The sequence below is a fragment of the Chiloscyllium plagiosum genome, chromosome 3, assembly GCF_004010195.1.
Source record: "Chiloscyllium plagiosum isolate BGI_BamShark_2017 chromosome 3, ASM401019v2, whole genome shotgun sequence".
Classification (NCBI taxonomy): Eukaryota; Metazoa; Chordata; class Chondrichthyes; order Orectolobiformes; family Hemiscylliidae; genus Chiloscyllium; species Chiloscyllium plagiosum.
The window spans coordinates 116514332-116528143 of record NC_057712.1 but is presented as its reverse complement, the minus strand read 5'-3'; the positions used below and the strand labels follow the sequence as shown (position 1 = coordinate 116528143).

General features: G+C 40.1%; 1 protein-coding gene and 1 long non-coding RNA gene across 2 annotated transcripts in view; both read right to left on the bottom strand.

Moving 5' to 3' along the window:
• mrps5 (mitochondrial ribosomal protein S5) overlaps positions 1 to 13812 on the bottom strand; it is a 137951-nt gene that overhangs the window by 95753 nt on the left and 28386 nt on the right. The window contains exons 3-4 of the mRNA XM_043687173.1: positions 7957 to 8082; positions 7067 to 7300 (exon numbers count right to left, since the gene is read on the bottom strand). Coding sequence (XP_043543108.1) covers positions 7067 to 7300; positions 7957 to 8082 — 360 coding nt within the window. The remainder of the gene's footprint in view (positions 1 to 7066; positions 7301 to 7956; positions 8083 to 13812) is intronic.
• LOC122548464 lies at positions 620 to 5580 on the bottom strand. Its single transcript, XR_006311244.1, has 3 exons — positions 4789 to 5580; positions 4213 to 4296; positions 620 to 4123 (listed from the first exon to the last, which is right to left on the bottom strand). It is a non-coding gene; the product is annotated as an uncharacterized LOC122548464 (long non-coding RNA).

Sequence of the window (13812 nt, the reverse complement as noted above, 5' to 3'; positions counted from 1 at the left end):
TTTTCCCTGGGGTTGGGGAGTCCAGAACTAGAGGGCATAGGCTTAGGATGAGAGGGGAAAGATATAAAAGAGACCCAAGGGGCAACATTTTCACGCAGAGGGTGGTACGTGTACGGAATGAGCTGCCAGAGGATGTGGTGGAGACTGGTACAATTGCAACAGTTAAGAGGCATTTGGATGGGTATATGAATAGGAAGGTTTTGGAGGGATATGGGCCAGGTACTGGCAGGTGGGACTAGATTGGGTTGGGATATCTGGTCGGCATGGACAGGTTGGACCGAAGGGTCTGTTTCCGTGCTGTACATCTTTATGACTTTAAATGCTGAATAGCATTAAGTCTTGGTGCTTATTTGGAGATCTGGTGCAGACACGATGGGTTAAAATACCTCCTTCAGAATTGCAACACTTCTGAAGATTAGAAGAATGGGCAAAGAACTAACCAGTACAATTTGAAGACCCGATCAGAAACCGGGGGTATCAAACTTATTGTACTCACTAGAATCTCTGCCTTAACAACCACAGAAAATGGGAGAAGGAATAGGCCATTAGCCTCTTCAAGCCTGCTCCACATTTCAGCATAATCATGGCTGATCATCCAAATCAGTAACCTGTTCCCACTTTCACCTTAAACCTTTGATCCCTTTAGCCCTAAGAAATATATCTAACACCTTCTTCAAAGCCTTTAAATACTTTGGCTTCAACCACTTTGTGTGGAGAATGCCTCAAACTCATCACTCTGGGTGAAGAAATTTCTCTTCATCTCAGTCCTAAATAGCCTACCCCATATCATTTGACTGTGTCCCCTGGTTCTGCACTCCCTAGTCATTGGGAAGATCCTTCCTGCATCACTCTGTTAAGTCCTGTTATAACTTGATAGGATTCTAGGAGATCTTCCCTTATCCTTCTAAACTTCAGTGAACATAGTTCTAACCAATCCAGTCTCTATTCATATATCAGATCTGCCAACCCAGGAATCAGTCTGGTCAACCTCAGTTGCACTCCCTCCCGAGCTAGAACGCACTGCTTCAGAAAAGGAGACCAAATTGCATACAGTATTCCAGGTGTAGCCTCACCAAGGCCACACAGAATTGCACGAAGACATCCCTGCTCCTGTTCTCACGTCCTCTCACTATGAAGTCCTCTCACACTATTTGCCTTCTGCACCACCTGCTGCTTACTTCGGGCAACTAAGTGTGCAAGGATCACTGGATCTCATTGCACTTTCTCCTTTCTAAATCCATCATCATTCAAATAGTAATCTGCCTTCCTGTTTTTGCTACCCAAATGGGTATTCTCATATTTATCTACAATATATGTCATCTGCCATGCACTTGCCCACTTGACTTATCCAAATCACACTGAAGCATCTTTGTATAATCCTTGCAGCTCACCTTCCCCCCCCAAATTTTGTCTCATCTACAAATTTGGAGGGATCACATTTAGTTCCCTCATCTAAATTATTATTACACATTATGAATAACTGTGGCCAACACACTGATCCCTGTTCTAACCTTCTAGTCCCTGCCTGCCACCTGTTTATTCTTACACACAGTTTCCTGCCTGCCAACCAGTTGTTCTTCCATGTCAGTACACTACATCCAATCCCATTTGTTTTAATTTTACATGCTAATCTTTTATGTGAAACCTTATCCAAAGTCTTCTGAAAATCCAAGTAAACCACAGCTACTAATTCACCCTTATCAGCCCATTACATGACCTGACTGTATCAGTGTAGTTATTCTATAGACTAGAGGTATTAAATTCTACTTCAGCAGTCATCTAAGACACTATAACAAATGACAAATCTATTTTACAGTCTACAGAGCATTCCTTTTTATTGAAATCATGCATTATTACCTTTTTAAAAAATGAATGCATGGGATATGGACGTCACTGGTTAGATCAGCATTTATTACCCATCTCCAAATGTCCAGAGGCAATTAAATGTCAATCAATTGCTGTGAGTCTGCAGTTATGTTAGCCAAATCAAGGTCAGGATGGTAGCAGCTTTTCCTGAAGAACATTCATGAACCAGATGGGGTTTTGCTGACAATCAACAATAGTTTGTTTCGTGGTCACCATGAGACGCCTAATTCCAAATATTTATTGAATTCAAATTTCCACCTGCCATGGTAGGATTCAAACCTGGGTCACCAAAATATTACCTGGGTCTTTGGATTAATAGTTTTAGTTATTATACCACTAGGCCATTACGCCCACCAAACTCACCCATCTTAATAACATAGTGAAAGCAAATTTCATTGTTATTTTTGAAAATAAATAACGACAAATATCTTGTTTAGCTACCAAGTTGAATATTGTCAGTGGCAGCAGTAATATGGTATTACTGTTGCAAATGATACTTGTTGGTCTTGTTACATGTGATATAGTATGGCACAAGCTAGAACAGATCTTCAAACTTTCCAACCATAGCCATGTTACTGTAGTTCTGGAGAAGTCAACTGTTAAGACTGTCTGTGTACTCCCTTTTCTGTCAGTCTCTTGCTCTTCTTCCATTAATTCTTCCAGTGGTCATTAAGCTCCAGCATTTCTGCACAGATAAAATGACTGATGAACACCATATGCTTCTTTTTGTTAATATTTAAGAGTTTTCTTGTTCTTTTGGCCTGAGACTGCACTTTGTAAAGCTCTTTTCTCCACCTAGCTTACCCTTAGAATCCTTCTTAAGCAGTCGATTTTCTTCCTTTGCTCTGTACGAATGCGCTACGATTCACTTTTCTTTTTATTTGTTAGTGGGATGAAGGCATCATTGCCAAGGCCATCATTTATTGCCCATCATCCATTACTCTAAAAAGGTGATAATCCACTTTCTTAAACCTGTAATGATACGTTGGCTTTATGAGATGTATTTCATCCTGTGTTTTTTTGTTTTCTGAAGCAAAGTTTTGAGCCATAGTTGCAGAGTGGTCTCCTCCAAGCCAATAAAAAGTGAGGCCTTGCTTTTTAAAAAAATGTTGGAAAAAAAGTAGCATGAATGGGCAGAACCAAGGTTTTAGCTTGGCTTTCAGTGGTTGGTGGGTTTTGAAGTTGGTTGTGGAACCTGCTACATCTTTCTCTGCTACAGCTAAAATCTTGGGCTCTCTCTCCGCTGTCAGAATTGCATTCCAGACAAATCTCTTTTACTGACTTTGCCCAAGGGTGCATTCATGGGATGCTACTATATTGGAACAGTTGCTGTTTAGTAGTCAAATACTCTAACTCTACTGAAAATGTTAACAGAATAATAAAGTTATTGCAATTTTTAAAATTTGCATTTTAACTATAGGATAAGAATAAAGCCATGTAGTATAACCAATCAAATTACACAACACCTTACACTACCTTTAAAATAAAAGTTAGCGCCTAGGCGATCTCCTTGATATGTTTGAAGAGGGCTTGGTCTGCTCCACAACCACCAATGCAATTCTTGGAGTGTGGAGGCTGTTAGAAAGGGAGTTCCAGGACTCCCTTGCAGTTGATGTGGTTCCCAAGGCACCTGCTATCTCTTGATGATTCCTGATGCAGGCTTTTGCCCAAAATGTCAATTTTCCTGCTTCTCAGATGTTGCCTGACCTTCTGTGCTTTTCCAGCACTACTCTGATCTTGACCTGCTACCCCTGTCCTTCTAGGCTGTAGAGGTTGTGGATTTCAAAAATGCTGTTAAAGGAGCCTTGGGAATTTCTGCATCTGCAGATGGAACACACTGTACATCTGTGGCGAAGGTTCGAAGTAATGCGAGGGATGCAAACCAAATGGGCTGCTTAGCCCTGGATGATGGCAAATGTCTCGTGGGTTGTTGGAACTGCATCCATCCAGGTAAGTGGAAAATATTCCACCACACTCTGAGTTGTGCCTTGGGCACTGGAAGGGCAGAACGCGAGTTGCTCTCCTGCTCTTGAAGCCACAGTTTTGATACAGCTGGTCCAGTTTTTCTTCAAATGGTAACTCCAGAATGTTGACAGCAGAGTATTCAGTGATGGTAATGCCTTTGAATGTCAAAGGACAATGGATACATTCTCTCTTGCTGCAGTTGGTCATTGCTTGTCAGTAGTGTGATGTGAATCAGGGAAGCGATGGTCTAGTGGTATTGTCTCCTGTATCCATTCCTTTAAGTACACCTTCGCTATAGAAGAAAAAAATGAACACAAGACAGAATGCAGCCTAGCTTAGAATTTATTTTGATTTAATTTGATGATTGGAAAACATTCTTACATTGGATTGCTGCTACCCAATTCCAGTAAATATTTCTGATGAATTGAAGACCTTTCCAGTCAAATTTGATGCCTTCTGCAAAACCTGTATAAGATATTGGTTAGACCTCAGCTGGAGTGTTGTTTACAGTTCTGGGAATCATATCATATAGATGATGAGCATGCACTGGTGACATCATACGGAATTGGTCTACAAGAATGGCTCTACGGATAAGGAACTTCAGTTATCAGAATAGATTGAAGCAGATGGGACTGGCTTCTTTAGAGAGAAGGCAGCTAAGAGGAGATCTGATCAAGATCGAAGTAATGCGAGGGATGCAAACCAAATGGGCTGCTTAGCCCAAGCAAATAAGGAGAAATGGTTCCCGCTCATAAAAGGAACAAGAATAAGAGAGCATAGATTTAAAAGTAATCAGCAAAAGCAAAGCTGAAGTGAGGAAAAACATTTTCACTCAGCAAGTAATTACTGAACATCTACACTGTCTACAATATGACCTAATTTGTGTCATTAGCAAACTTGGAAGTGTGGCATCCTGCCAATTTGAGTAATCTACCCATTATCTTTATTTTGTCTCACCTGCAACTCAACCACTTTTCCAGCATTGTCAGTAGTCTGTCCTCAATTCCATGGGCTTCTACTTTTGTTAGCAATTTCTTTTAATGGACTTGATAAAATTCCTATTGGAAGTCCATATAAATAACATCATTAGACATACCCCTGTCCATTACCTTAGTCACTTTTTCCAAAATTTCAATGAGGTTTGTCAGACCTGTCACGAATCCATGATGGCTCTTCCTGATTACCTGAAAACTTTCAAATTGTTCAGTTACATCCTTATTATAGACTCTAACTATTTCCCCATCACAGACGAAAGGCTAACTAGTCTGTAATTCACAGGTTTACTTTTTTTTTAAAAAAATAAAAGAGGAAGAATAACGGGCAATTTTCCAAGCTCGAGGGATGACTCCTGTATCTAGGGAATACTGAATGGTATTCTAGGATATGGAATGCCCTGCTTGGATGTGTAGTGGAAGCATTTGAGAGGGCACTGAATTATTACTTGGACAAAAAGAGTATGGGGAGAAAAAAAACTGGAGATTAGCACTAGCTAATGATACCTCATTTAACAAGCTGGTGCAGACAGGATGGGCCAAATGGCCTCCTCCAATGTCGCAACAATTCTGTGATTGTAGAATTTTTGAGAGATGCGTTATCAAAACATTTATATAGTCAGTAAAGCTAGGTAGATGTTGTTTTGCATAAAAATTGTTGCTCTTTGCCAAGGGTTTCAGAAAATAAATTGTTTCATGATCCTTTATCTTTTACAAAACCAGTGTTTGAAATCTCACTTTATTTTCTCCCTAACACTTGTCATTAGGATTGAGGACAATCCTTATGCATAAATCATTAAGCTAACTGAATTGGATTTCTTTGACAAAACAATAAAAACAGTATTAAAGAGATCTTCAAGATAACGACAGAGTTGTTGATCTTGTTGACAACAGGAATTGGTTAGTATGTGAGCTTCTAGGTCTCCTATTGCTTCCATAAGTTATTTTCTCATTTCATCCATCCCCTTGTTTTCCCACTTACTGATACGGTGCAAGGCAGCAAATTCTGTGCCAGTGTTCATGTTTACAAAAGCTCTCACACATTGTACAAAAAGTACCCCTCTACTTGATCTAATAAGGAACCACAGCACATTTCAAGCAAAGTTACAGACAGTGATACTCTTAAAAATATGAGACCCCACAATTTTAACACATTGTCCGCATTTCCACTCACTTTAGGGAGGCATGGTGGCTCAGTGATTAACACTACTGCCTCACAGTGCCAGGGACCCGGGTTCAATTCCAGCCTCGGGCAACAGTCTGTGTGGAGTTGGCACATTCTCCACATGTCTGCATGGGTTTCCTCTGGGTGCTCCGGTTTCCTCCCACAGTCCAAAGATGTGCAGGTTAGGTGAACTGGCCATGTTAAATCACCCATACTGTTCAGTAATGTGTAGGTAGGAGCATTAGTCAGGGGTAAATATAGGATGATAGGGTAGGAGAATAGTTCTGGGTGGGTTACTCTTTGGAGGGTCGCTGTGGACTTGTTGGGCCGAAGAGCCTGTTTTCACATTGTAGGAATTCTAATTGTCAAAGAGACAGCTTACATCTTAGTACACGTGTAAAGCAGAGTCAAATTTGAAGAAAGAAGAACACTGACAGCTTCCTACCAAGCAACCTTTCATCTGAGTAGTGTGTGGAAGGACAAATAAAATAGCAATCTTATGTTTTATGAAAACAGAGCAGACCGTTTAGCATTAAATGGCTCAACAATTGATTGGTCTGCATAAACTATAGGAAAGTGGTTGGAAGTGATAGAGAATCTTACATTTATTCAGAAATTCCATTGCAGTGTTACCACAAACTTTTCAGCGAATCAAATTGTAGGTTGCATGTCTTCAAATAAATATGGTTTAACGTGTTACTCACTGAATCAGCAATCACTTTAATATTCACATAATTACAAATGCATCATTAGGTACTGGCCCTGACTATCTAAAAAATAAATAACAGTCACAAAAAAGTACCAAATCAATACAGTCAAAGTCCTTTGCACCAATACAGACTTCTATTTGGCATTTGACTGGAATTGGCTTAGCAGCAGTAGATTCTGAATCAGAGATACATAACCAATAGCTACGTTTTGGTAGCTCCTGAACAGTCAGATCGGATAAATTATTAAACCAAGGTGCTGCACCTCTGGGTTGGAAGAATGAGTTCACTTTATGAGGCAGACCATCTTGCCTTTCTTAGCAACATTTATTTTTGCTACTGTTTGACAAAGGAACATATCATCCTCTTACCTCCATTAGGACCAGGGTCAGGGGGGCCCAGACTGATACCACCCCAGGAGTTTCCGGTCCAGCCTCTTTCTCTTTTGATTTTTGTTCTCCTTCTCCTCTCCCATTCCTCTCGTTCTCTTAGGGCTTCAGCCTGCAAAACTTCCTGCTGGGATTGGTCGCGTATTCCAATTGATTGAATCATTCCACTTTTCACAACAGGAGCGTTTAAACCAGGCCAGAGGAACCCAGCTCGTCCTAAAACAAAAAAAGTTTTAAAAAGTTACTTCTATTGTGCTCAGCCAAGGTTAGAAACAGCTAGAGATTACCAGGAATTGTATGAACATAGGAACTTTCAAGATGCAAACTTTCGCATCATGCTTCCTCTGGAAATTACATTTTAAAAAAAAAGTACAAAACTTTCACATTGCAAAACTACAGACTTTTCTTTTCTCACACTTGCTCTTCTTTCAGTTTCATGAATGCTCAACTAATCAGGCCTCCATTTCCTATTTCACCTTCTGTTTGTAACAGCTAATGTGTATTTTTGGATGAAATGGACTGTTTATTGAAATAAAATGAATACAAACAGATATGATTTTATCTAATGCTGGCCATTTTAAGATACATTCTATGTCCACCATCTACTAAAAACACAGGATGGGCAATGTCCTTCTAAATTTTCCTATATTTACTTGCAATTTAATAGGAATGACTTTATCACATTACTTTCAGAAACAATATGTGGTCGGCATGGACGGGTTGGACCGAAGGGTCTGTTTCCATGCTGCACATCTCTATGACTCTAATCGAGACAAAGGCTCAATGTCAGCTGCTAATGTGCCAGTATGCAATAAGGCATTGAACTACCAACAGTCCTTAAACATGGATTTGTACATGGTGCAGTTACTTACCTTCACCGATCATCTGGCCTCTATTCAAATCTTTCTTCATCTTCCTTTTAGTTCGTTTACCTCTGCCCTTTCGTGCTCCAGCACCATATTCTGCCAGTACGCCACGCCATAATTCATCTGCTGTCACTGTTGAGATAAAAAAATTCCCGTGGTGAACAAAGCCATGAATATCAATAGTTGATTGATTGCAATCAGAGGTTACCGCCATACAAATAAAATTAATTCAACAAAATCTTTGTTGAAGTCCTAATGCTTAGTTAGATGCAGACATTGATTGCAATACAGAGTATGCAAATCAGTACTCCAGTCACTTAAATAGTTCAATTTTTGCCTTGACAAGTGAAAGCATGACATACCATGTGCCTTGGAATGAATGAACTCATCAACACGTTTTACTCAACAAAGGTTCAGCCACTTTCATTGTATTGGAATCAAGGGAAATAAAGTAAATGAAGCTTTAAAACAGCATCATACAATTTTTTATTGTCAATCTTCAAAGTAGAAATATTTATCATTAAATAGTCAACATTCTATTACATAGAAAAGTTATTTTCCCAATGTGCTCTAGTCATAAAAGTAACCAACTGTACTCTCATTGGAGCAACAGGATAGGGGTTTACAAGATAATTAAAGAGCTGGATTGCTTGCCTTTCTCTACAATAAACCTTTGTCTGTTCAGATTGGATCTGCGTCTGACAAATCAAACCAATAAAACTGCATACCAGTGTATTGACGCATGGCCAAATAGGTATAACATATTGCTATAACACTAAAGGCCCTTTGAGGACCAAGCAGAACAAAAACAAACAAACATTCATCAGACTGTCCCATCTGCTCGCACCTGTTCCTGCTCACCACCTTCTTGACAGATATTTCAGCTTCTTTCAATAAGCATACAGCGAGAAGTCAAAAAGTATAAGAATCAGAGCTCCGAACTGTGTTTGTTCAAGTGCTCACTGTTAAGGGCACAGTGGTGCGTCATTTTTGTCAATGGTGGCTACTCTGATGTGCAGTTGAATGGAGCATGCGTTGTACATGTGGTTAACAACAGTTGCTAGTGGTACAGTCTGGGGGCAGGAGTGGGGCAAGGGTAAGGTTTGGTGGAGAAAAAGGCAGGTGATAGTGGCTAAGGAAAGCAGAGCTTTGACTGGAGGGATTTTGGCACTGTTGATGGTGTTGGGCGGGGTGGTGAATTTAATGTCATGTAGGGATGACAGTGGTAGGACTGGGCTGTCGTCTATCCTCATTGGATGGTTGGAGCAGTAGGATGCAAATGGCATTGTGTTGGGAGATGGTGTGAATGACAGCGAGGGATGACATGACTGTTATGGATCAGGCCAGAACCCCTCAAAACATTTCAAAGTCGCAGCCCATCCCTAACTTTTCTTGTTGTTATGACAGGTGTGTAGTGGATATTCCAGGAGTGATGCAGCTGGCCCACCCACTTAGCTTTAAACAAAACAGAATTTATTTGCAAGATTATCGAATGAAACAGAAACAAGAGAGTACAGAATAACTTAACTATTTAAAATCCCATTTGACTCTATTACATCTTAATGATGCTGTTCCACGTTCCTGCAACAATCTCCATAAACACCCATTGGCAAAGAAGGTAAAATCAAACACAGGGTCTTACAGGAGAGAGAGAGATTCAGCATGGAACATCTACTTCCATTTAGCTGTTTCTTCTGGATTGCTAGCTAACAACTGACCAGCAGCTCTGACCAGCTCGACTGCCGAAAACCCAAAACAAGTCAAAGTGGAGCTGGGAGAACTGTCTCCTCCCCTTTCATTATACAACTTTTTTTTAAAAAATGCAAAAGTTTAAAAAGTTGATAAACCCAGACATCACAACAACTCTGCCTCATACAACACTTCTGAAAAAAAATCCAACCTTTTTAAGGATCAGCATTGGCACATGGTTTAATAGGATTTATTTAAAAAAAAATACGTCACTGAACATTACAACACGAACACGAACACTACAGGACCTGAGAAATTTCAACATGTCCTAATGATTGAATTGAGAGAGTCATAGAGATGTACAGCACAGAAACAGACTCTTCAGTCCAATTTGTCCATGCCGACCAGATATCCTAACCTAATCTAGTCCCATTTGCCAGCACTTGGCCCATATCCCTCTAAATTCTTCCTATTCATACAACTATCCAGATGCCTCTTAAATGTTGCCATTGTACCAGCCTCCACCACTTCCTCTGGCAGCTCATTCCACTCTGAGTGAAAAAGTTACCCCCCTCAGGTTCCTTTAATATCTTTCCCCTCTCACCCTAAACCTATATCCTCTAGTTCTGGACTTGCCCCACCCCAGGGAAAATACCTTGCTATTTATCCTTTCCATGCCCCTCATGATTTTATAAACCTTTATAAGGTCACCCCTCAGCCTCTGATGCTCCAGGTAAAACAGCTCCAGCCTGTTCAGCCTCTCCCTGTAGCTCAAATCCTCCAACCCTGGCAACATCCTTGTAAATCTTTTCTGAACCCTTTCAAGTTTCAAGATATCCTTCTGATAGGAGGGACACCAGAGTTACATGGAATATTCCAAAAGTGACCTAACCAGTGGGCGGCACAGTGGCTCAGTGGTTAGCAGTGCTGCCTCACAATGCCAGGCGACTGCCTGTGTGGAGTTTGTACATTCTCCCAGTGTCTGTGTGGGTTTCCTCCGGATGTTTGTTTCTTCCCACAATCCAAAGATGTGCAGGTCAGAAAAATTAGCCATGCTAAATTGTCCCATTGTGTTAGGTGCATTAGTCTGGGGTAAATATAGGGTAGGGAATAGGTCTGGGTGGGTTACTCTTCTGAGGGTCGGTGCGGACCTGTTGGGCTGAAGTGCCTGTTTCCATACTGTAGGGAATCTAATCTAATCAAATCTAATCTAATCCAATCCAATCCAATGTCTTGTACAGCCGCAAAATGACCTCCCAACTCCTATACTCAATGTTCTGATCAATAAAGGAAAGCATACCAAATGCCTTCTTCTGCGACTGTATTTTCAAAGAACTCTGAACCTGCACTCCAAGGTCACTTTGTTCAGCAACACTCCCAGGACCTTACCATTAAGTGTATAGGTCCTGGTCTGATTTGCTTTTCCAAAATGCAGCACCTTGCATTTATCCAAATTAAACTCCATCTGCCACTCCTCAGTCTATTGGCCCATCTGATTAAAGAGTTACAGATCCAAGGCCCTTGGTACACCTTAGAAGAAAAGACTTCATGACTTTTCCCAATGGACCTCTGCAACAGTTGCACCAAGCTTTAGTGTATTTCTCAGCAATCTTGTCCTAGTCCTTGCAACATACCAGTCTCTAATATACAGTAGAGGACACTATAGGAGGACTGGCCTCCTTTTATACTTGTGATTCTATATAAAGAAGAATTAGTAACGATGAACATATCCACATATTAGAATAGAATTAAGAGGGGAGTCCAAAAGGGATAAAATTTGCAGAGGTGCATACAGAAATCACTAAACGAAACACAAAGAATCGCAGACACTGCAAATCTGAAACAAAAGCAGAAATTGCTAGAGAAACTCGGTAGGTCAGACAGCATCTGTAGAGAAGAGCAGAGTAAAGATTTCTTCAGAATAGACTGTAGCTCCGGAAAAGGTGTTATATTTGCTGAAGCCAGAGTTGGGGAGTGACTCCTTGTTTATATTTAAGTCTATGTAGACAGAATCTTTTATGATAGGGGAATTGCATTATAGGGAAACAGCAGGAAAGTCAACATGGGGAATATCGATCAGTCATGATTCTATTGAATAACGGAACAGACCCAAGGGGCCGAATAGCTTATACTCCTGTGCATTTTCTTATAGATCTTCCAGTCAGATCCTTCCTACGTAGCCGGAAACACACTCCCTCGACACATTACCCTTAAGGCAGCTGTGGTGGTTAACAGAATATTGTTTACCTTCATGTGGATTGTGTCTTTGCTGAGATGTGGAGAGTGATGCAGAGGTTTGCACTGAGGATCACCTCAAGCAGCTTCACGATCAAGGACTCTGTGCTCAATAGGTCCTTCCAAGGTTTTAACCAAACACATCTGGTCTGGAACTTTAAAACTAAACTCCTTACACTGAAAATCTATTTCTTAATAGTTCTACGACACATTTCTGGAACAACTGCTGTATGCAACTGGTTCAGCCAAGACTTCTTCTAACTAGCCAAAGTGAAACCCAAAAGCTATTTACTAAGCCACAAGTGTTTGCCCTAATCAAAAAAAATGTAAATCTGATCTTCTAATCTGAAAGTCCAACATGATATTGTTTAACCTGACTGCTTGTAAAGATTTGCCAATGAAAACAGAACTCTATCACATACAAAGAACTCTTAAAAACAAATAATGAGAGAGAAACCACCATTGCTACTGAAAGACTTACAAGTTAATCATTAAACCTCTTCGCTCACACAGAAACTAGTTCAAAATCGAAATGAAATGTTATTAAACCATATATAAATCACACATCTGCCAACTGTTATTTGCCCACCCCCTCAGTTGGTTGCAACATGATTAATTAAAAAGGATCCCTTGCTTATGAATGGATATCTTTTTTTCCAGATTTCGATGAATCTATACTTTAAATGAAGCCAATTTAACCAGACTTGCTTAGTAATTCATAAGATTAAGTTTAATTAAATACATAAACTAATGAGAATCGATCAGAAAAGTTGTAGCTGTTCTCCTTGAAAAGGAGGAGATCTGTAAGAGGTTTTTAAAAATCATGAGTTCCCTTTCATAAAAAGGCACAAGAATGAGAGACCATAGGTTTAAAGTAAGGTACAAAGGAATCAGTCCATGAATATTTAATAGAGATTTAAATTTATTTATTTAATATACTGTCACTTGTACCTAGATATAGGTGATGAGTGGATAGTTAAATGTTATGAAAACTGCAGTGGGGTGACCAATAGCACAGTCAGTTTCACAACGTTCAGTTTTGCAGACTGGTTAAAATTCTATAATTCTGATTTTTTTCCGAATCCAGCTTCTAGAGTGAGGCAGCATCCTTTTGTTGTCCCATTTCCTTTAGTCCGATTTACAGCACTCAGAATTTTTATCTGCAGCACAGGGTGACTAGAGAGTAGCTCTTTGACTGACCTTCATAGCATGCTAATACACAAAGGCCAAGCTGGTGCACATGAGAACGTTCAGTTTCACAAGAACACTTCATTGCGGTTAAAACTGGTTTTTCAAATCCCTATCCCTTGTGCATTCTTCGAAGGGAAACATACAAGATATGCCTACAGCTTGAGACATAAATCACAGAGGGTTTTCAGCCCTTTGTTATTTCAAGTGATTTGATTTCTGAAGTTTCCTTGATCATAGTCGTAATATTCGGTAGATCTCAATCTCCAGACAATCGCTTCATTTACATCTGCGTCTACTTTGAGCTATATCATCCTTCTTTTAAAAAAGCACATTTTGGAATTACAAGTTAAATACGTCCAAAGGTCTTCATGGGACAGAACCCTAATCACAAAAATCCTACTTAAAATCAGGCGTTCCGTACGGCCAGGAAACCTGGAATATACAAACAAAAACTGAACACTGCCAGACTCGATAGAAAGTATTTTTATAGAGTAGAGGTAGCTGATAACTTAAAAACATTTTAGTACAAAAACGATCAATATCTTCACAGTTTTCTTTGTTCAGATTCATCCAGATATCAGTTTGGGTTGAAGGATTGTTAACACCTCGATATGCTACATTAGAGGATTAGCATTCGTGGGCGGCATTGTGGCACAGTGGTTAGCACTGCTGCCTCACAGACCCGGGTTCAATTCCCGCCTCAGGCGACTGACTGTGTGGAGTTTGCACGTTCTCCCCGTGTTCGGT